The sequence below is a fragment of the Micropterus dolomieu genome, linkage group LG19, assembly GCF_021292245.1.
Source record: "Micropterus dolomieu isolate WLL.071019.BEF.003 ecotype Adirondacks linkage group LG19, ASM2129224v1, whole genome shotgun sequence".
Classification (NCBI taxonomy): Eukaryota; Metazoa; Chordata; class Actinopteri; order Centrarchiformes; family Centrarchidae; genus Micropterus; species Micropterus dolomieu.
The window spans coordinates 34,561,591-34,586,296 of NC_060168.1; the positions used below are offsets into that span (position 1 = coordinate 34,561,591).

A 24,706-nucleotide genomic window follows, 5' to 3' on the forward strand; every position below is an offset into this window, starting at 1 on the left:
TGAAGTCTGAGCCTGTCGCTGACCACAACACCTACTGCATGGAGTCCAAACTTTCTGTAGCCGCGAGTCTACGTGAGAACAGGGCCCAGGTTAAAAATACAGAAATGACCCTTTAAGGTTTGGTTTTGGCAGCTACTCGGTTAAAGTCTTGTCTTAAAGAAACCATGTGGTCCTCCGTAGAGGCCGGTACGCACAGCGAGAGTTTTCTGAGTGTCAGAAACTCTTCCAGTCTGTTATTTGAGTCTGGTTCTGATATTTAAATCACATAAATCTCCAGATTAGTTTATGTCTACCTGTAATGATTGATCCACTTGAAATCAATGCATTTTTAGGTTTTATGTACAGAAGTATTAACATCAAAATATACAAAAAGTAAAAGTTCCTCATCCCCATTTCAGAATAATGACTGATGAGTTCATCACTTTTACCAAGGGATCAATAAAGTCATTATTGTATTTTTCTTATTAAAATTAAATTAATCTTTTCTTAATCTCAGCAAAACAACTTAATGCCGTGAAGTAAAAAGTACTATATTTGAAACAGGCGGTGATTTGAGTCTTCAGTCTGATCCGTCAGGGACGAGAGCAGAAACGTCTCACTGTGATTATCACTCTGAACACCAGATCAAAGAGGGACGTTTCCTCTGACCTTTGACCCCTGGGGGTCAGTTGTCTTGTTCTGTGTCAATTGACCTGCCACTCCGGACGCCCCCCCCCCATCAGTTAAAGGAAGTCCAGACAACACATTTGTACAAAATAAATATTCAACTATTTTACAGTTTAATACTTTAACAGATTAACCAGAGAATGTTCTGATTTATAAAAAATTAAATGATTAATCAACAACTATTTTAATAATCCATTTACAGTTCAGGTATGTGAGGGTTTCGGACAGAACAAGAAATATGAAGATTACAGTTTGGACTATTTCACACTACATGATTAATGGATTAATCAGAAATAATGACCCTCGTCGGCGCTTTCATTGATCACAGCTGATGAAAATGTTTTAGGATGTGAGTTTTGACTTAAAAAGTGTCAGGTGACAAAAAAGAACCATTTATTTATATGCAATCCTCAGCGTGCAATTTTAAAATACTAAATTAATCTAAAAGTTTATTTAAATAATTCTTCTGTGTAATGTTTTTTGCCAGATGAACACGCAGGAAGGCATTTAGTCATTTTAAAAATAACAAAACTGAACAAAGATAATGAAGACGTGAGTTGTCAAACATTTAAATTTAGCCTCATTTCTACATGAACACAAGAAGAATATTTAGTTCTTTAATTCTGGACACTCAAGGGCGTCATTTTGTGTTGGAAAGTGGTGAAGACCTTGCCTAAGGGTTTCGATTAACCGTGTGACGATACACTTAGTTCACGAGAACGAGACGAGAAGATGTTCCATGCTGAAATCCACGATGAGTGGGGGATCTGCAGGTCCTCCACCAGAAGATTTTGAGCATTAAACACATCATTTCCTGCATTCTGGAGGTATTTTTTGCACCAATATCTGGTGGAAATGTTTTATTTATGTAAAGGGAAACAAAATTCAGGTGGCAGGGGAAAATATAATGCAGCAATCAGCTGTTTGTATTTTTGGGACAATGCACCTTTGTTTCTTATATATTTAAATTGCATTTCTCAAATTCATTTATTTTCTTGTTGCAAGATATTTTTTTAGAATAGGCTATTTTTAAAATGATTGTGAAAGCTGTCACTAATAACTCACTATCAACATTCTATGAATATCAAAGGACATTTGAGAAGATGATTGATTATTGATCGATGATTAAGTTTGGCATCATGACTCTCATATCAGCCTGCCCCTCCTCATAGCTGTCAGTCATCCACTTCACTTTCATCATCCCCAACACGCTCCTCCTTAAACACTCGATCAACAAAATGGCTGTCGGAAAGGTTGCTTCTGCGCATGCTCGGCGCACCTCTGCCAGGGAGGGCAGGGCAGGTATCTTTCTCCACTGCCTGTTGACGGACAGACACTCCCGGCCCGGCTCACACTGCAGCATGAGGCGGCAGGAGGCGTGAGGAGACACCGACTGATCAGAGCCCCGCAGCCCCGCAGCCCCCTGCTCACACCCGGCTGCTGCTCGGAGGATCCGCGCTGCACTTTGACCGGAGACTTTGAGAGGAGTTTGTGATTTGGACCGTGCACGCGCAGGAGTAAAGACCTGGCAGGAAGACACCGCCCCGGACGCAGGTGAGAGGAGCCTCCACCGGCTTCCAGGTGCAGAAAATCAGGATTCGCGCACGGCTTTTTTACGCACGGGTGGACTCTCGGGGGGAGTTATGGCTCTCCGGGGGAAGCTGGGAATCTAAGCTCCCCGAGTCCAAAGGGAACTGGACTGACTGGAAGCCGATTTGTTAATATCTTCACCATCTTCGTCGTTTGCTCAGCTCCAGGTGCCTATAATGTTCCAGCACAGCAATAACAAGAAATGCTTCACCATAGAGTCTCTGGTCGGGAAGGAGGCGGTCAGCCACAGCGGCGGCGGCGGCGGCTCCGGGGACGAGCCCATCCGGCCCACGGCGCTCAGGTTCCCGGAGTCCCTGCACCCTGCCGCCGGGGTCTTCGGCTCCTGCTTCCAGGGGAGCAGCGGAAGGACTTTGTACTCGGCCGGGCCGGACATGGTGCTCCATGAGTCCGGGACGCACACGCAGAGCCCCGGCGGGCTCCCGCTGCACCCGCTTCAGATCCCCCCGCAGAGCTTCTTCAGCCCGCAGCACCGGGACGCGCTCAGCTTCTACCCGTGGGTGCTGCGGAGCCGGTACCTGGGACACCGCTTCCAAGGTGAGCGGGCGGAGGGGTGCTGATGTTTTCTACTTCTGTTTGAGCCCTCAGGGCTTCATCTGTGCATTTTCTATCAAATATCTTTTTTAATTGATTGATTATAGTGTGTGTGTGTGTGTGTGTGTGTGTGTGTGTGTGTGTGTGTGTGTGTGTGTGAGAGTTGCAATAATATAAATCTCCCACCAGAAATATCACTTTTCTTCAGCTTCACTCTTATTTTCTGTTATTATTTTGCATTAAATGTTTTTATTATATTAATTTCGTAATTATATATATATATATAAATTTTAATGTGCCAGTTCTAAAGATAATAAAAAGCATCATTATGATGAGTAATATTAGCAGTATTGTAATAGTACTCCCTATTTGTACTGCAGTTTTTACAGGGTGCACTGTGATTGATAATCGATTGGTTTATGATTATTATTTCTTATTATTGGTCGGTTATTGGAGGAGTTCATTATTTGCCGTCACACAAAGGGTTTCCTGTTGAAGCTTTTTTACACTCCGTGTCTCTGTGCAGCTCATCAACACAGCATCAGTGTTAGATTGTTGATTTCTTCTCTTTTTATGTGCTCCATTTTATTTTCATCCTGATTGAAGCTTCTCTCGTATTCTGAGGAAATAACTGCTCCCCCCCAATACACACTTCTTATTTAATATAATGCAATAATAATATCTTATAAGATGTCATTTTGTTTTCCGTGATATCACGAGCCTATTATGTTATTTCCTGCAGTACTCTCGGGAGAATGCAGCTCAGTAATGAAGCTAAAACACATTTCGAGGCCTAGAAAAGTCCAGTTCCTTTACTATCGTTATAATAAATCCGTTTCCCTCGGCGATTGCTTGATATTTAGCCGTTTGTATGTTATTTTGATCTTTACTGAAACTACAGACTCCGTTTGACATTCTCATTAAAATAAGAAGAAACGTGAAGTAACGTTAAAGGCGAAGCTGCTGCAGCTGATTTAAAAAGTACAATTTAAAGTACTTAAAATACTTTAAAGTATCTGTCGTTTTTAGTTTGTTCAGCTGCTGAGAAAGAAAATCATCGATCCGTTTCCTCTGCCGCGGTTTTATTTGTTTTATTGCTAATTAAGCGCGCTCACTCAGAAAAACTTTATTTAAAGAGCCTGGAGCTTCCCGCGCTGTTCGCTGGCTGTGTTTGGTTTATAAGAAACAGAAAATATAATATAAATACGCTATTAGATTAGAGTTTCCTGCATCAGAATGAACTTTATCATCACATGATTTAAAAAAAAAAAAAATCATTATTAATAGTAACAGAGATCCAGCTGGAATTTAATTATGTTAAATTATGGACGAGAAAAAAGTTTCATTATTCTGAAGTTTGCAGGATTTTTATTTAATAATTCTGCTGTTAAAATAAATTTAAACCCGTCTGTGATTTAATAAAATCATCCTGATGATGTGACGGGAAGCACGTGCGCTTCAGCGTGTTTTTTTTTTAGCCTGGTGACTGATTATTATTATTATTATTATTATTTATTATTATTGTTGTTGTTTTTCAGTTTGCAGTTTGATTTATAATAACATATTTATTTATGTGATGAACCGTCGCCGCAGCAGACGTTACAGAGAAAGTTACAGCCAGTAAAAAATGATTTAGCTGAAATATTTCAGAAAATGTATAAAATGTTTGTCAACATGTGGGCCGCGACCCCGCGGAGCATCGGATCTATTCATGTCCTTCATTTAAAAATGAGAGTTGGACAGAATAATGATCCTTACATTAAATAAAAATGATTAAAAACGAACAAATAATGCAACGTTTATAAAAAGAAATGAATAGCTGAGATGAAAAATAAAAAATTCCTATTGCAAATTAATTAAAGAAAAAACATGATATAGTTTTGGAGTATATATAAATATTTCACCTGAAAACCAAACAGAGGCTGAATTTAAATCTTTACGGATGAGCTGAGATTATTGTGTCAAACAGAAGAAGATATTTTTGGGTTGTTTCATCTTTTAACCCTTTAACATCCAGTTTTGCTCCTTAATTAAGAAGCTATTTAAAACCTTGGATCAAAAACTGATCTGACTTCCAGAGCTCCACTAGACTTTAAAGTTCTGTGAGTTCAGACTAATCATTGTTTCCATTTTCAATTAATCAGCAGATTTTCTCTCTTTTTTGACTGATCAGTTTGAAAATAGTAAAAAAGCTCATAGTTGGTTTTTTTTTTTTAAAAGACCACAAATATCATGACGTTCTTTTAATGAGGAGAATAATAAAGACGACCTTATGTAGAAAAATTACACACAAAGACGATAAATAAAATTCTAATTAGTTTTTTTTCTGTCCTGGAAAACAAAAGCAATAATAAAATAATAAAATCTTACTCATTGATGCTCTCCAATGGAAACCACGTACTCACATTTATTTGGTGATTTAGAATTTTTCAGATTAAAGTTTTTAATCTAAATAAATGTCTAAAATGAGCTGAAGCTTGTTAAACTGGGCTGCTGCTTCTTCGCTCGTGAACATTTGACATTTTGGAAACAGGAGCTTCTCACAGCGCAGTGATGTCATAACCCCAACATTAATAATACTTAGAACCACCTGTATACCTGCTTTATTCGTCGTTTAGTCATTAACACGTTTATTTATCAGCTTTGCTTCCAGGATGAGAAATCATAACATGTAAGTTTGTCAATCTGTGGCTGTGGACCCAAACGGGGCCGCAAGGTCCCAGCAGGATGCGTGTTAGCTAAAAGAAGCTAAAAGCTGCACGCCGTCCCAGCAGGTGACCTGCAGACACCTGTGGTGGACAGTAACAAAGTATATTTACTCAAGTACTTTACTTAAGTACAGGATAGAGGTACTTGTACTTTCTTTGAGTATTTTCTCCTCCTGCTCCGTCTCAGAGGGAGATGTTGGACTTTTTACTTCACCACATTTATCTGACAGCTTCAGTTACTTTACAAAGTCAGAGTTTTACACACGAAGAGTTTATAAAAGATGTTTAGTTATAAATTAAAGTCCAACTGTTTACACAGCTACAGCTGGAACTATTAGATTAACAGAAAATGACCTTTTTCATGTAAAAACACTTCATGTGAAGATTTGCTGCTTTTCCTTTTTATTATTTTAACGTGTTTTTGATCAGTTTGAGGTTTGGACTGACTGGAGTCTCTTTGGGCTCTGAGGAACTGGGACAACATTTCTCACTATTTACAGAAGGGTTACAATCAATGAATGGAGAAAATAATCAGCTGATTGATCCAGAATGAAAAGAATCAGCTTGATTGCTATAAATCATTACATTTAGTTACGTCCACTTACTACTTCTTTCTAGCTCAAAGAGCCCTGACAAGTTTTGGATTTTGAACTCAACAGAGTGAGATATGGAAAGTTAAACTTGCAGTAATTCTTTCTGTTGACTATTTGAGTCTTTTGTCAGATATGTACGTGGTGATTGAACTGAAAGGCGGGTGTTCGGTGGGCGGAAGCAAGAGGGGAAAAAATAGTTGCTGCGTCTTTTGAGTTTGAGAGAAACTGTTTCTTTAAATCATGGCAAAGTTAAAGCATGGACTTAATCAACTAATTATATGCTGTAGATTAGTCATGTATTCAAATTCCTACTTAAATATAGACACTTTGTGGGTAAACAAGAAAAGACTAGTGGGACCTGACAACGGCCTTGAACACGTAAACCTAAACGTGTGGAATTGAAATGAAATGTGATTAATCTGTTTAAACTTGAAACTGTGAGTTGGAATAATGCAGAAATGTGTAAGGGAAGTTTGTCTTTCATTGATAAAGTAAAATATTTGTTTATAAGTTGAAACAAGCTTTTAAAAAGTTTAAACCACTAAAAAAACCAACATTGATACAACTAGAAGACTGCACTTAAATCAGCTTTAATTTGTGAGTTGAAACAAAGGCAATCTTTAAGTTGAGTGAACCTTTAAATGTCTACAGTGGTGTCACTTTCAGGAACATTTACCGTAACCATTACTTTTCTGAACCGGAGCAAGTCTTCACCTAAAAACTTAATGATTTAGCCACAATGTGACAGTTTTATGTCCCAAAACAAACAAACAGACGCTGTAAAAATACTTTCTTTAAATCACATCAATTTGTGTAAAAATCCAGATTCTGAAACTTAATGTCGGAAGTCTCAGCTCCGAGCTCATTGGTTCCTTTGAATCTTTGAAAACACCAAATATGACGCTTGGGCCCTTTGGCGTCGCTTTTTAACGCCCTGGGTGCCCCTTTAGCGTCGTTTTTAGATGTTTATGGCTCCGCGGTCAAGTTAGGAACATTAGCAACTATAAGTATGCAACGTCCGGGTTACACTTTCAAAATAAAACACTAGCGTTTTGAAACATCGCCATTTTGAAAGGGCACGTTATTATAGTTGCAAAACGCTGTAGTTTGGTTTTGGCAACAAAACTACTTGTTTAATGATCATAGTTTGGGGAATAACTACATAGGTCAGTAAAAACTTGCCTAACTTAAATAAAAATATTTAATGTTGGGGATGAATTTAGGGCTCAACTGATGGAATAATTTTGAGTTTCCTAACCTATATTATTATTATTTATAGATTATTCTCTAGAAAACAAAATTTTGGACGAAAGTCAAAGGTGACATGTTTTAAGTTAAATAACGTTTTGTACAGGACTTACTTACTTGTAGATGTTTTGACACAAACCTACCTACCTACCACCGCTTCAGGTTTACTGGCGTTAAACGTCACGCGACTTACGTAAGGTACTGAAGGTCCGGTACGCCCGTCCCTGGTCTGGTATCGGCCAACGCTCATAACATGATGATGTTGGGGAACGGCCATGTATTTCGACACGTCCTCATACCTAAACGTCAAAAGGTGACGATACCGGTCCATAAGTGTGCAGACCTTGGGAATGTTACGTAAGTCACATGACGTTTAACACGGGGTGAACGTTAATATTTCTCTCCATACAACCACATTCAAAATAACATAAATCTTCAAAAACGTTGAAATATGAAAAAAAAATATTCATCAATATTGCTCTGACCGAATGAACTCCCATGCTTTACAGGCCCATAACTTGACATCCTACAGGGCTGTCATGTGACTTAAGTCGTCTACAAAACGGTACTTACCGTTAAAACACGTCACCTTTGACTTTCTATTACTCGGGACTTGAACCTCGGTCTCCTGAGTGAAAGTCCTGAGTTATCTCATCCAGCCCACCGCCTCCTTACACGGACTTTGTCGCTCTTTATACTACGTCACCTGACTTCTTCTGCCGCCAGAGGCCTAAAACAAACCCTTAAATATGGGTCTTTGATAAGCTGCTGCATCGTCGACCTGGACGGCCGTTTCTCTGCTGACGGCGGGCCGAAAATGTCATTGTACTTTCCAACATTCGTACACGTCGTTTTGGGACACTTGACAATCGAGGTGTCTTGTCGTTTAGGTATGAGGGCGTGGTGAGTTTTCCACATTTGTACCATAATCAGAAATGTATCTTGTTTCTCCATAAATGCAATAATGCAGCCGGTTGTTGTTGTTGAGATGGTCTCAGTTATTAAGATCCCTCATCGGTGGTACATTACTCAATAATCCAACATTCAAAACCGGTATTTGATTTATTTTTAATGCATGCAGTTGTCCAGTTATCCTAATTATGGCAAACCGCTGAGAAATCAAATTGTTTTTAAAACTGTGATTAAGGTTTAAAAAAAGAGCTTCAACTGTGTAGAAATAGTGCATTTGTTGGGGACTATTTTCAGCGGCGGATGAATCCACGCGTGGTGCGTTTGGGGCAGCAGGACAGTGTTTGACAGTGGGGCTCTACGGCCCAGAGGAAGAGGAGACGTCAGGCTGAAAGGGAGATTTCTTTCCTCTGGTAGATTTGCGGTGCATCCAAGCAGCAACAGTGTCAACAGAGCTGAGTTACCTGTCGCTTCTCTCCCACACAGGTGATCCCATTAACTCCCTCCTCCTCTTCCTCTCACAGTCTGCTGCTCCTCCGTTCACTCAGACACATTTTTATTCATTAGCTGGAAGCAGCTGACAGCCTCCACTTAGCAGAGGGTCTCAACCTGGGGGTCAGGGGACAACCGGGGGTCCTTGAAGGGGACTCCGGGCCGCTGAGGATCAAAGTTGATCCTTCACCTCAAACAATCCGACCGTTCTTCCTTCAGTAGCTGCTCAGGGCTTTTTATCAGCAGCTACGTTTGCAGAGCTGACCTTCACACTGAGCGCTTCAAGGACTTACAGTTAAACTTTAAAAGCAGAGGTTCAAAACTCCCCAACATTCGCTGGAACTTGTTTTAAGCACGAGGACTTCCCTTTTTGTGAGAAGCTTTTAATGTGAAACATCTGCAGGAAGTGTCTGAGTTTCTTTGACAGCAGCTTGATTTGAAAAACGAGCAGATAGAAATAATGATTCCATGAGAAAAGCAGCAGAGTTTTGAGCTCTGCAGACTTTTTCTTGCCTCCGTGCACTCAGAAATCCTTCGGCTGACGGTTGACACTTTCTGATTGTTCTGCCTTTTGCTGTTGAAACGTTTTGAACTTGCAGGGACGCAGTAACGGAGCTGAGCTGTTTTTGCATGTGTTGGAGCTCTGCGGCCAGCTAGCGGTGTGTGAAATGCTTAAAGTTAGGTAGGAAAGCAGTACAGTTAGATTTGAATCCACTTTCCTGGAACAGTAATGAACCTGAGGAGCCTCTCAGACCAGACTGGCTATGAATCAAAAAAACAAAGCAAGTCTTGCCCGACTTTTTAACTATTCACTATAACTATAAGTCACTCGCAGCTTTTGTACTCCTGTTTTTCTGCACATGCATTAACAAGAGCAGCATTCTTGCCAGAGGTGCATGCACTCGTTGGAAGAGACGACGTTTGCTGTTCATCAAACGTCGGCAGGAGCTCCTCCCGCTCAGCGCTTCGAGTTTCTTTCTACAAGTTTCACGTTGCTGTGCTGCTTCAGTAAATCAAATGTATAATTGTTCTCAGCTGAAAGCTTTTCACCGGTTGCACAAAGTTTACAACGGACGACAAAGTTGTTTGCGTCTTAGACTGTGACACAATAAAGGCGACACTTCCAGCTGTGGGCAGAACGCCTCTCTCCCTCCTTCGCCATTATTCCTTTAGCTTTTTGGCTAACAGCTGACTTGAACAGCAAACGCTCTGGCTTCTGGACTTGAACTGTCCCTGAGCTGCCGCGCAATCGCACAAAAATAAGACAGTAAGACCACCACTGAACGCCAGCGCCCAAGGCAGTCCTCAGATGTGTTCTTCAGTACGGTCCCTGAGTAAATGCACGACACTCGCAGAAGAACAGGAACAAAATGCGAACGACTCGGCGCTGCTGGTCGGAACCAGAACTGAACTGTGGACCTCCAACATGGCCGCCGGACAAGAACTGTTCTTTCTGTCTTTGCTCTTCGTAACGTCATCATGTCCTGGTTGTTGCTTTTTCTTGTCTTACACACACTCTCAGACAGGTCTGGACTTGTTTTCAGTGCCAGGGGAACCTGATGAGCCATCTGCCCCAACTCTCCTCCTCCTCCTCCTCCTCCGACAATGAAAATCTTCTCAGGATTTTGAATTGTTTTGTTAACATCAGACAGACATGAATGTTTAGTTTTGGCTCCTGTTTCTCCTCCTCCTCCTCCCTGTTCTCAGGATTTTCTCTCTGACTATAATTAGTTTTGTTAAAGTTGCACAAACATGAAAATATTCCTCACTTTTCTCTTGTCCACTTCTTCTATATCACACTGCAGATGCTCTTTTCTCCTCCACCTCCTCCTTGTCCTCCTCCTCCTCCTCCTCTTCAGTGAAGGAGGAGCAGGAGTGTTTTCCAGTAAAGAAAATGAAACTCATTGTGTGCACCCCTGAGCTCTGACGATTTCCTTCCTCACTACAGAAAAAAACATTTGCAAAGCTGATTTATTTAAAATCCAGAATTGTTTACATCCATGTTTGTTAGATTGCAGTCGTCCTTTTCTTCCTTGCTGGAGCATTTCTTGTGCACCAGATAAATAAAACCGCTTGAAAGCACTACTGGAGGTCAAAAACTCCACAGGGAACCTTCAACGTTTTATTTTGCCGCTTTTGCTTTGGCTTCTTCTCCTTTCCCCACTTCTTTCTTCTCTTCCTCCTGCTCTTCATGTCCTCAGTAGCTGCACTGTGAATCATCAGGCGTCCATGTTGGACTTACTCTTTGTTACTCTGTGGCTCCTTTAGCGCAGGAAGTGATGTTTCTGGTGTAACAGACATTAGAAGAAGAGTTGGGGTTGTTAGCATTAGCAGCATTAGCCGCACCGCCTGAACCGACAAAGTAATTCTTTTGTCTTTTCACCAACTTTCCGTCAAGATTAACTGTAGCTACATACGATACTGCACATGAATCCTATGTAGACAGAAATATTACAGATATTAAAGTTTACGAGGAAACCTTTTCCCTCCTGCAGTTTGCCTGACTGGACGTTGTCGGGCTTTTGTAGTTTTAAGAACTTGATTCCTCTTTATTTATTTGTCAGCTTTATTTGTTTGACATAATCAAGCAAAGTAGGAAATGACGAAACAGCCGGCAGCCGGTGGATCAGCGATGTGTCTTCGCAGATTTGGTTGAGCTGGTTTAAACTCAAATTAACAGAGTCTGAAATGAAAAGCAAAGAAAGTTGTTCTGTTGTTTCTGAACCTGCTTTAAAGTTCACCTTTTTCTGCTCTTTAAACACCGGACTCCTCTTTAGAAACTCACGATGTTTGCAAGCAAAACTTTGGTCAAACTCTCCAGGCCAGATCCAAAAGTTTCCAAATCTGTCAGGTTGAATTTTGGGGGAAATGATGCACAAGACGTATAGAATATTTCCGTTTATCATCTAAGTGGTGATGATTTGTCCTGTGGGAAAAGTTTCCTAAAGAAAAAGAGTTTAAATTGCTGAAAATGAGAAATGAGAGCGCAGAGTCATTTGAACAAGAGCCCTGTGAACTGTTTAAAGTTGTTTTTTAACTTCTGCACAGGACAGAAAGGTGTGAACCTGCATCTGTCGTCGTCGCCTTCAGGAGTGTGAGGAGGCTTTACTGTCATTAGGCCGCAGCATGCTGTCATTATCTGCTTCCAGTTTTGTCAGCTGCTGTTAAAAAGGGTTAAAAGCTTCAAACTAAAGGTCATTACAGACTTCTGAAACATGCCGCCTTCAGAAGTAACAACAGGTTACCTCTGGGGGTCAAAGTTGGAGGGAAGCAACAACTCTGGTTTGGGTTGTTTTTGTTTGTTTTGGTGAGCTCGTGTGCATTCAGGAAATCCAGGATCTGAGCACAACCTGCCAGCGTGTTCATGACGGCGTTTGTTCAGTAGAGTTTCTTCACATCGCTATTCAGACAGGAGAATAGTAGCTGTAGTTTGAATCCTCAAAAGTTCGATTTAAACTGGATCTGGAAGTTTAGGTACCTTCTGAGTTCTCAGGCAAGACACGATCATTTGTACATTTCAACAACCATGCAAGTCCAAGTGCTTTACATGAAACATAAAAACAACACAGGGCCACAGCAGGACTTCAAAATCAGTTCTCTGACAGACAGGAAGTCAGTGTGAAGACCTCAGAACCGGACTAATGTGATCCACATTGTTGGTCTTAGTGAGGACTCGAGCAGCAGCGTTCTGGATCAGCTGTCTCATCCATGTTTCAGGGAGACCCGGAAAGACACGGAGCAGTCGAGTCGACTGAAGATAAATGCATGAACGAGTTTTTCCAGGTCCTGCTGAGACACAAGTCCTTTAATCCTTGATGTATTCTTCAGGCTGACTTTGTGTACATCTTGATGTCAGGTCTGAGTCCCTGACTGCACCGAGACTTTTAACATTACCGACTGAAGCTGAGCGCCGACTTTTAAACTTCCTTCTTGGCTCCAAAGAAACGATGACATCAGTTTGATCTTTTCTGAAGTAAATCCTCCTCAAGCACTCACTGCTGTACTGACTCATACAGGTCTCAGATGTTGCATTGCATCATTACGCTGTTGCACTGTGGCTAAATTGCGCTTGGTAACTATATTGCACCACAAGGGTGAATTCTTTTTTCTGTGCAGATACACAGTATGCTTGAGAGTATAAAGCACGCACAGACAGGGTGCAGCTACATCAACAGACAGATGACTTTAAGATGTATTTATGTGTGTGCAGGCGAACGCTGTGGCTCAGCTGGAGGAGTCGTGCGTCAGAAAGATCCTGACACACGGACAGTTTGGTGTTGTACCACACACAGCTGTTTCCCTGCAGCAGATTATTTCTCCGCACGCTGCTGCAGGGCTGTAGACCAGGTCCAGCCGGACAAGTCGCATAACCGGACTTGTCCTGTCTTCACCTTCCCCCTCAAGTTCAGGATTCATTTCAGAGTGCTCCTTTTGACACACGGTCAGGCACCCGGGTACATCTCAGACCTGCTCCACCTGTAAACCACCACTAGGCCACTTAGGTCAAACCAAGGCCTACTAGTTGTTCTGTGTCCCCGTCTGGGCCACCGCTTGAAATGCACCTTTAGTTTTCAGACTCTGTGGAACGCTCTTCCCTCAGTCCTACGCTCCGTGGGACTGAGTCTTTTTATTGTTGCCGCTTAGCCTTATTAATTATTGTAGCACCTTGTGACTTGCTCGGTGAAAAAGTGCACTAGCGTCTCCTTGAGCACTTCCTCTCTTTCAGTTAGATGAACATATTTTTCTTTTCAGGGGAAGGTTTGTTTGTTTGTTTCAGAGCGTTCGCCGCCTCGATTTCTTAAATATCTTCAACCGCTGCGCGAAACCAAATCCACGAGAAGAGCGTCTGTGTCCTCTGACCTCTCCCTGTAAAGCTCTCTACCATTGTTACATTAAAGCATCTCGAGTTATTTGACATTCAACAGAAATCAACCATCACATTTGCAAGCTGAGCTCCTCTGAGACGCCCGGTAACCTCCATCAGTCACGGCTCCAGACTCTGAGTTTGCATATGAATATCACTTTCTAGACGCTAACGTTGGATTATAAAGGCGCGGGCACATGTCTGCTTTCTGCACGCCATCATTGTCTTCCTCGAAACCGCCGATCAACCGACTTTTTTGCGTGCCTCGTGTCGGCGGCTGCGTCTCCTTTCAGCCGAGCTGCAGCGGTTGAGCAGAACTCGTGCACTGATTTGTTTTTATGTAAAATATATTGAAAAAATGTTTGTGCTATTTCAATAAACGGTCTGAAAAATAAAGACGATGTTGTTGCATGTGGGTTTAAAAAGCGAGCACACAAAGAGAAACACAACGTCCGTTTTCACCGGCAGCGTGTCGCTCAGACAGATTTACTCGACCGCACTTCAACACGTCAGATAAACAAATCAGTTTCTGTTTTTTTTTTGTTTTTTTTTTAAACCTGCAATCATCTCGGTGATGAAACTTTAAATCCACCTAAGTTAAATGAGTTGTACCACAACAGATAAATACTGACTTGTGTACTTGCAGCAAAATGGGCTTAAGTATCCGAATTAAGTCTTCATGTAGTTAGAATTATTAACTTAAGATGGTTTTAATGTTGTATTTAGTTCAGGTGAAGTTGAGTAGTTTAATTAAAAGCACTACTTTATATACTTTTTGTATTTTTCTGTGCTTTGCATGTCAAACTGAATTCTGCTAAGTACAGTAACTCCAGCACTTTGCTCTGACATGTAAAACAAGGCAAAGCAATTTTATTTTACATTGAAGTAAATGATGTGATTTAGTTTTCTCTCTAAAAAGAAAAGCAAACATCTGCACATTTTTAAGAAGCGGGTTTCCGCAGATGTTTTCCATTCCTGCTGCCTGAAAAGTGATTCAAACATTTCATCACTTAATTATTTTAAATTCAGTTGAATAATCGACCAGTCGTTTCAGCTCTGTCATTTACATTAAGAGTGCTTACAGGTGACAAGTACAGAGAATATAATGCTTAAAGAAAGAAGAAAATGGATCAAAGAACACAATAAAAAACAGACACATCAATGTGATTCAGTTGTTTACCTGTAAGCAGCAGCTCCCAGAAAGCTGCAGGTCAGTTCTTTAAAATCAGAGCTGAATACTTTTCTGTTTGCTGCTGTGTTTTACTAAATCAAATGTAAGACTTTTGACTAATATATTACACTTTGCGTGACTTTCACTGTTTAACTCTTTTTAAAATGTCTTTTCACATCGCCCTATGTTGCTTTTATGTTTCATGTAAAACACTCAAATTGTCTCGTTGTTGAAATTTGCTCTACAAATAAAACCTGCTTTGCCTTCAGAGAACAGGAAAAGAAAGAGAAACCACAAAACTAAAAACCACCAAAGGCTTTAAACTTATGTGGAACTGGTAATAAATATAAAAAAAACAACAACTAAAAATAGATTAACAGATACACAAGACGTTTACAAGCTCTCAAAAATATTTATAAGGTCCTGAGCAGGCGGACGGCAGTGAAGATAGAAGACTTTCTGTAATAATAACTTAGTATTACATTAGTGGGCGGCACGGTGGTCCAGTGGATAGCACTGTGGCCTCACAGCAAGAAGGTCGCGGGTTCAAACCCCGGTCGTCCCGGCCTTTCTGTGTGGAGTTTGCATGCTCTTCCTGTGTCTGCGTGGGTTTCCTCCAGTCAGTGCCATTAGACACTGATACATAGATCTGGAGCTGGTACCCGGGCGCTGCACAGTGGCTGCCCACTGGGTTAAATGCAGAGAATGAATTTCACATGTATGTGACAATAAAAGGTTTCTTCTTCTCTTAGTACTTAAAAATAGCTTCATATGACACAGTGAACGATAAAATAACCCCCAGTAAAAACAGTAAGATGAACAGGCGGCTCAGATAAAATCCGGATACGCTTTATGATCAAAGTGTGTTTTTAGAAGAGACTTAAACTGCCTGATTTCCTCGGGCAGGTTGTTCCGGAGCCTTTTTTAAAATCAACCCTGAAACAAACAAGGAGTCGATGTAAAGAGATGTGATGAATAAATAATTAAAAGGTCATATTCATAATAAGGTAGTTATAATGAGTTTACTGGTTTCTTGTAAGTGATTCATATTCAAAGACGCTTTTGATTGGCTCACATCAACTGATGGATAAAGAAGGATGTCGTCTAGCAGCAGCAACACATCCTCTCTGCTCTTCATATTATTTCATCCCTATTTATATGTACGTCAGTAGGTAAAATAAAAAAGGAACTAATTACTCGTGTCATTAACATACGTTGCACCAGAACAGTAAATATGAGCGTAGATGCGTCTGTTTTTGAAACGCTGAGACAGACTTCAGGCTGCGGTTTGACTGCAGATCCAAGCGCAAATATCTGCTGCAACAAAACACACACGAGGTGTTTGATCAGATTAACCAGACAACCCAGAGCAAACACCGCACAAACACACGTTTCTGTGTCTGTATTCAAATCTGCCTCTGATGGCACGCTCTAACAATAGTGAGCAGCGGTTTGACTTTCAGACCTTGAACGTGAGGATAGTTTAGAAAGTGGTGAGATTTTCTCTGCTCCAGCAACAGATCTGCTCTCGTGTTCAACTTTGAGGAAGAAGTATGAACCAAAAGGGGAGAGATTTAAATATTTTTTTTGGTTTCGTACTGTTAAACTCGCTTAACCTCCTGCCATTCCTGTAAAAGTCATGCAGAACGCCTCTTCAGGGCAGATCCAAAGTAAACTGAATGCAGTTCTTGAACCATCTGGAGTATCTGCCTGTTTTTGGGCTTCTCTGAAAGAAACACTCTGTAGTGTTTAACCCAAAAGTCAGAATGACTGGAAGAGCTACTGGAAGTGATTAATATCAGTTTAAACAAACTAAAACTAATATACTTTTTGTTTCTGCTTGAAAATGCCTGCAGACAGCAGCAGAAAGCCTTACCTAGTCCAAGTTTAAACTTCACACCAGTACCATGAAAGAAAAAGACAATCGGTTTGATAAAAGCACGATAAAATGAGGTCACTGTGGTTCTGTTTTGTCAGTGTGGACCAAACAAATGCCGGCGCCCCTTTTTGCACACAGCTTCACGATTTGCTTCAAATTTCAGTTTTGAGTCTCAATAATTGTTCCACTGTCTGACCCTAAATGGATGTGACTGTGTGTGGGCATCAGTAATCAGTAATCATGTCTTTGATGATCGAATCCTCTCAGCCACTCGGCCCGTCGGTTGCTGCGGGTGTTTCTGTGTTAATCACTGTATTGATGGATTTGTGTTCAGGGGACGACAGCAGTCCGGAGAACCTGCTGCTTCACGGTCCGTTCTCCAGGAAACCTAAAAGGATCCGGACGGCGTTCTCGCCCTCTCAGCTGCTGCGGCTGGAACGAGCCTTCGAGAAAAATCACTACGTAGTCGGAGCCGAGAGGAAGCAGCTGGCCAGCGGTCTGTGTCTAACTGAGACGCAGGTAGGCATCATGGGAAGGGGCGGCAGGAGAGCACGATGGGAAACTGAGGGGGAGTAGGAGAGCATGATGGGAAGTGGATGTTTCATAATCTGTTCTGTGGGTAGGAATATTTAAAAGTAACCAAAACCAACAATACGGATAATTAATACGCTTAATAACCATAACTAAACAAAACGGACAAAATGAATGAATGAATGACTGGTATGTGCATGAATTAAAAAATGTCCAGATAGTAACTAAATAACAATTTCTCCCAGAAAATATGAATGAATGATTATATATGGTATATAATAATATAAATACAAAAAATAATTCAATAAAACGTGACAATTTCTTCTGTGACATATGAATGAGTGAATAAGTGAGTGAATGGAAGATTAAAAACTCTTGCCCCGAAAAAACTTCTAAACAAAATGACAATTTCACCCAGAAAATGTGTATTAATGAATGAATGAATGAATGATAAGATCTGATTAACAAAACATGACATCTTTGTAAAAACCTGACTAAATGAATGGATTTAATTTTTCTTTAAAAACATGACAAGTTAAAATGAGTGAATTAGTGAATGAATGAATGAACAAAAACAGTCTGGAAAAATTGCTAAACTGAACGTGTTAATTTCCCTAACATATGAATAAGTGAATGAATGATAGATGGATGAATATAAAATGTCCAGAAAGTAACAAAACAAAAAATTACGATTTCTCCCGTGACATCTGAATGAATGAGTGAATAAACCTTTTGCCCAGAAAAAAAGCTGTTCAACAAAAATGGCAATTTCTTCCAGAAAACATGAATGAATAATTGATTATGGTTTCTGTTAATATAAATACCTAAATTAATTCAACAAAACATGACTTTCTTCCGTGACATATGAATAAGTGAATGAATGACTGATGTATGCATGGAATAAAAAATCTCCAGAAAGTTTAACTAAACAAAAAATCTACGATTTCTTCCATGACATATGAATGAGTGAATGAACCTTTTGCCCAGAACAAAAAATTGCAATTTCTCCCAGAAAATATGAATCAATGAATAATCAGTTTTTATATTAATACATTAAATAAAAAATTTAAAAAAAAGTCAAATGCAGTCAAATATTTTAATATAAAAAATATGAATGAATTAATGACTGAATGGATAAATATAAATTGTCCAGAAAAAATTAACAAGATATTTTCCATAAAATACGAATGAATATCATTGTGAATGAATGAAAAATACTGCATTTCTGACTGTCAGTCTTATTTATTGAATTTTTAACATTTACCACAATTAACATAACTGAGCCTTCCCCCAGCTGATAGTATAGAAATCATTGTACAAATTACACTGAATATATAAAACTAAACTAAAAGTTAACAAGTCAAGTTGACAAGAACAACTTGCAGTGAAAGTCAGTAAAAAAATAATTAATTAATTTGGAATATAGTCTCAAACACAGATATTCTGAATTTTATATATTAAGAATTCTTTCAGTAGAAATTATACTTAAAAGCAGGTTTGGGAACATGTACAGCTAAACCTTGTGTTTAGGACCCACCCTACTCTGCTTCTGATTGGCTAGAGGCCTTAACTAGGTACTGCACATGTGAAACTCCCAACAAAGATTGAGTGATTGATGAGATGCTTCACTCGGTAGCTAAAATGGAGAGTTCAACACACGATGCAGCGATGTACAGTCTGACAAACACAAACCTGTTCTGGTGCATTCCCTTACATAAAATTATGAACCTGAAAATGTGCATAATATTACCACTTTAAAAAAGTAACTTCAATAAAATTTTACTCACTGAAATGTCACAAATGAAAGTAAATAAAATAGTGAAAATAAAAAATGATGGCAGTTGATTCCTCAGTAGTTAAGTGTACATCATACCTCCCGGGATTTAAACCCCCAACTCTGCTGGCGTCAGTGCCTTGCTCAGCAACGTCAGCGCTGAAACATCGCTGCTTTCCGGCGAGTCTTCCGTTATGTCGTCGTGTTTCTCAGGATGAGCTCAGGTATGATCTGAAGGCAACTGGCGGCGGTCCAGTGACTGGGGAGGGGAGGGACCGTGAGTCGACGGTTAGTCAGCTCCGAGGCGCTCCCTGCCCCTTTTCTCAGGAATGATTGACAGCGTTTGTCATCGGGTCGCCACAGCGATACGAGTCCTGACGCCAGCGAAACGATGTGAATCATCCCAGATTTATTTATGAGCTCATTTCACTGCAGAGGACAGGAAGAGAGGAGGAGAGCAATCCATCAATCAGCAGAGAATCACAGCCGTCAGCAGTTATTAATCTGACGTAAATTAGAGCTTTTGCAATCATTGCACTTTTTATAGACAACAGTAATCGAGCAATCTGCGTTCCTGTTTAAGACATTTCAGGGCATTGATCCAGGAGGAGGAGAAAAAACAGATTTAAAGACTGAGCAGAGACGATCCTCATTTTATTTAATCCGCCACAGACAGAAATCAGGAATACAGTATATTTACTCAGGTACTTGTGCTTTCACTTGAGTATTTCCATTTTATACTGCTTTATAGATCTACTTCACTACAACTCAGAGTTACAATACAGCTCTGTAATAACATGGTAATAGCTTGATAAGAAAAAGGTTATGAAGTAAAACCACCTAATTACCAAAGTAGTGACAATTTGGGGAATATTAGACTGACATTTACGTAACAGGGTAATAATGGGGAAACATTTAACTAGCGTAGTATTACAGTAATATTTTGGTACAAATATGGTAAACTACCAATAAAATGGTTACATCAGTAATGTGGTGATGTTTTCACAATATTATAGGCTACTATCAGTGTAATTTGTAAATTAGTGATGAACATATTTTAGTGCTGAAAATAATTTTCCCTTATGTATAACATTCCCATTAGTTTCGGGGTAATACTGTACACATTATGTTTCATTTCTGGTAGTTTTCGTTGGGAATAAAAACAGCGGCGTCAAGTCAGACACATTCTACCTGCGTGAGCTTAGAACAACGACTGATCTCGATCCACATCAGGCAAAAGGGTCCAACTTCGTGCCGCCGGACTTGGCGCCTGCAGCCGCCTTGCTCCGGTCGTGTGACATGGTGACGTTTTGCTGCGCCGCATGAAGTCAAATGCACCATATTACTACCAAAATATTACTAAAAACTTTTGCCTTGTTGCCGTCTTTAAATGTGTTCCCCCAGTCTTACCCTTTGTCTTTAGCCCTGTTACATAAATGTTATTACCTGCTTATTACTTATAATAATTACCTCATCAAAATATTTCCCAGCTGTAAAGTACTACCAAATGTTTAAAGTTAAACGGTTCCAGTTTAAATGTTTTAGTCACGTTTGACGCGTTGCAGTGGTGGAATGTAACTAAGTACATTTACTTAGAGTATTTCCATTTTATAGTAACTTTTACTTCTTCTGCACCAAATTCCAGAGGGAAACTTTTTTTTACTTAACGTTTATCTGATAACTTTAGTTACTTTAAGATTTTATACATGATCAGTTTATAAAATATAAGGTTAGACAGAATATAAAGTTGCTGAGGAGTCAGTAATACTTATACAATAATAATTGTAATACTTACAGTAATATATTATGATGTGCTACATACAACACCTCTGGATGGACCTTAGGTTTATTGTTAATACTTCTGTACTTCTTAATTTTACTGCAGTAAAAAAACACTTAGTACTTCTACTACATATCGTACAGTGACTTTCTGTAAGTTTGGATCACAAAGTTAGACAGTAAAGTAACAAGAACTCTGAGTTTTATTTGTATTTTGCCAGCGAGCAGCTACAAGTTTAACCCAACAGGAATTCACCTCCTCGCGCATTTCTTTTTAACCGTCCACCTCGCCAGCAACAGATTTGTGAGAGTGACATCGGTATCATAATTAACGTCGCGCCACACAGAGGATCTGATATTAAAGTGTCACCTGAGGCCTTTGGCAGCGCTGAGGAGGCGCTTCGGTGTCGATCTGGATCCCGTCAAACATCCAATGTCTGTTCACTCTGACAGATTGTGCAACATGAGCTCTTAGTCAGCACGCTCACGTCTGCAGACCGGACTCCGCTGGACAAGTTTGAACACTTCTGCATGTCGGATTCATGTTTTACCAGCGTACAGATATTAAATCACTGTGAAGCACGTTTATGATCATTACTGGCGGTAGCAGAAGGAGCAGTTCAGCTGATTCCAAACAGTAGTGCTAATATTTCTAAATGATGTGTGGGAGTAGCAGTAGTAGAAATACACTGGTATTTAAAGAAAAGTGCTAATGCACATGAAACTGAAAGTCCGAGTTCTGCACGAAGACCTACTTTTATACATTTTGATGCTTGTATATTTGTACTTGAGTATCAAAAGTACTCATTATGCAGAGTGGCTACTCTCAGAGTGTTAAAGTGAGTCTGTGTAACTTTTTTAAAAATGTTATTTAACTGTTTTTTCTGCAACAGTGCAACATATTTACAATACAATGATCGGATCATTTGTTTAAAGGACACTTATTATGCTTTTCTATATTTTATCTAAAATGTCACAATGTTGGATGTTCATGTTAAACAAAGCTTCAAATACTGAGATTAAAGTATTTACTAGTATTTACTCTACTCTGTTCCATATATGGTAATGTGCTCCCACACTAATGGCACGGCAACGCTCAGTCTGTCTGTTCTGCCCAGCAACAACAGCCTGGTAACATGCTTCAGGTCTTGGCCAATCAGAAGAGAGGGAGGGCCTTAAAGAGACAGGAGCATCTACAGCTTGTTTCAGACAGAGGCTGAAATGAAGAGCCAGTACAAGACAGAAAATTATTTAGCTAATTAAGCTGCCTGTCACACAGAAGTCACAGAACTACAATACAGGACTGGAAATGCAGTATAATAGGTCTCCTTTAAGTATTCATGTCAGATTTCCGCAACGTAACTTTAGGTGTTAAGAGAAAAGTAGAAAGTCTCCAGAATGAAAGTACCCATGTAAAGTGTACAAAGTGTGTACTTTGGTAATTGGTACAATACCAAATAACTAGTAATAACTGCAGTAAATACAGGAAGTGTTAAAAGTAATTGCTGATTGCAAGCTGTGTAGGTAGTAACTAATTGTAATAGCTGTGCAGCATTCGTGGCAGCAGTAGTGAAGAAGAATAATAATAATAACAGTGAATGGTTGTAATGGCACGAGGAGGGCTGTAATAATTGTACTAGTATTACTATTATTTGTAATAGCATTAATAGATTTTAATTATTTATAAGCGTCTGAGATTTAAAGAGGTATAGGAGCTAATTCAGGATTATGTGTTTATGATAAATGTTATTTAGTTTTTCTAAGAGAAAAATATCTATTTGTTTAAGTGTGCGGAGGAGGAGGAGGTGTGACGAAGGTGTTTCACAGCATCTGATGTATTTGAACTCTTACCTGTATTAAGACACACCTGTCTCTCTCTCTGTCGGTGTGCAGGTGAAGGTTTGGTTTCAGAACCGCAGGACGAAGCACAAGCGTCAGAAGTTGGAGGAAGAGTCTCCAGAAGCTCAGCAGAAGAGGAAGGGCAGTCAGCACATCAACCGCTGGAGAGCAGCCACACAGCAGCCCGGGGGGGAGGACGTGGACGTCATCAGCGACGACTAGACTGCAGCGCGCACACAAACACAAACACACGTCAGACATCTAAATAACTTTAAAGGTGCGTTCAGACGCCTCTTCACATTTTATGTCAACAATCAGACTCATGTGGGCGGGTTTGGCCGAAGGCTCAGGTTCAGTTTTTCTTCCTGACAATTAAAATGTTGCAGCAAACATTTTAATATTTTCTGTCTTCTAAGTAAAAAACGACTGGCCAACAATTTAATCTGGACCGCAAACAAAGCAAATCTGATGCCTTTTTGTATCATGTTACAAACTACAGTGAGATTCCCGTTGGAAACATTTGCTGCAAATAATTAGCTCAAAATTTTAAAGTTCTTCTAAATTATAGATATCAATAGAAAGTCCTGAACGTACAGCAACAATCGTGTGTAACAGGCAGACAGTGAATGCACCACAAGGCTAACTTTGTACCACTAATATGAGGTAAATATTCAGCAACAGGAGAAGTAATATGAGCTGTAATTAATCTGGAAGATTCAAGAGGCTTCAGAGTCATTAGAAAGGGACATAATGAAATGTGTAATTGAGGTTATGAGAGTCCATCTGTAGATTTGAGCGAGCAGAACAAACTCCAACCTTTCATGTAGCTGATGATCTTTAGAAGTCTTTTTATTTGGTATTACTAGAGATACAATCAGAGGCCATAATCTTTCTCTGGTTTGGTTAGAAAATTACTAATAAGTGTGTTTACACACTATCATTACTACTGTTATATACTTAATCAAATATGGCACCTGTGATCATTTTCTGCCCCACAGCCGAGGCCTAAATTTCAAAATAATAAAGTTGCTGTTGCAACGTTTCTTCACTTATTTTGGCACGTTTAAAAACAAGCGTCGCAGCTGTGACTCATCGTGCACGGGCCTGCGAGAGTTAAATAAAAATGAAGCAAATGTATCTGCGGTTTGTGAGCGACAGTCATGTGGAACCGTGACACTGACACTATTTGCAAGTAAGCAGTCGGATTGCTTTTACAAAACAGAGCCATTAAAACTTAAAGCTACTAAGATTAACAGAAGGTATGACCTCAGTGGTTTAACAGCAGCTGCAGGCCTGAGTGTCAGATACACAGTCAGGTGGAGGTGTTTCCTCTGTAAATAATTTGCCAGGTTCGTCTCACTGAAGACGTCAAAATCTGCCAAAAAAAGCAGCAGCAGGAAGCGAGATTACAAATCTGCCTCAAATCTTCGTAAACAGTTTGATTGCAGCTCAAATATCTTTTTGGCTCCTGTCCCGAACAGACATGTCCAAATGTCCCCACAAGTTGGAAAAAAAACATTTAAATTCTTAATGTAAAACATGCCACAACTTTATATTTTGTTCCTACACAGATTTATAGATAACACACACACACACACACACACACACACACACTTGAAACACAGATGTTGACAGCTTACCGTCCCTGAAGGCATCACCGCTCATGCAAACACCAGGAGGTCAAAACTCTCCTGTTACGGACAACGATAAAGTAAAAACAAAAAAGTGACAAAAAACTCTGATCAGCCACGAGGGAGGAGCTTCAAAAAAACGGACTTCCTGTTGGGGTTGGACTGACGGTGAGCTTCAGCGTGGTCACAGCTGTTGACTGAACACTCGATTTTGGTGCCAAACCGAGCCAGCGTCCCGGAGGGGGGGGGAGAGACGTTTAAAGTGAGACGCCGCTCTGCTGAAGGTTCCTGAGCGTCTGTCTGCAACAGACGGCAGCCGGCTCGCCGGAAATCTGCTCAACTGAACAACATGTCTGAAAGAGGAAAACAAGGTTCCTACAGCAGGAAAACGTTTCCCATAAAGTTTTACTTTACTAAAGTCTGCTAAAAAGCATTGGTCATTTTGTTCTTCACATTCCAGACTCCACAGGCTTTTAACTG

The 24,706-nt window shown here is 40.1% G+C and overlaps 1 protein-coding gene and 1 long non-coding RNA gene across 4 annotated transcripts in view; one reads left to right on the forward strand and one right to left on the reverse strand.

Moving 5' to 3' along the window:
• The first annotated feature begins 1,946 nt into the window (after positions 1 to 1,946).
• Positions 1,947 to 24,644, forward strand: emx3 (empty spiracles homeobox 3). Its single transcript, XM_046030542.1, has 3 exons — positions 1,947 to 2,811; positions 17,007 to 17,191; positions 22,650 to 24,644. Exons 1-3 carry the CDS (start codon positions 2,433 to 2,435, stop codon positions 22,815 to 22,817), a joined length of 732 nt encoding a protein of 243 aa, XP_045886498.1. The 5' UTR covers positions 1,947 to 2,432; the 3' UTR covers positions 22,818 to 24,644.
• Positions 18,426 to 24,706, reverse strand: part of LOC123957613 — a 57,414-nt gene continuing 51,133 nt past the window's right edge. For all 3 annotated transcript variants that reach the window (XR_006821836.1, XR_006821837.1, XR_006821835.1), the window contains exons 4-6: positions 24,236 to 24,579; positions 22,608 to 22,818; positions 18,426 to 19,406 (exon numbers count right to left, since the gene is read on the reverse strand). This is a non-coding gene — a long non-coding RNA (uncharacterized LOC123957613). The remainder of the gene's footprint in view (positions 19,407 to 22,607; positions 22,819 to 24,235; positions 24,580 to 24,706) is intronic.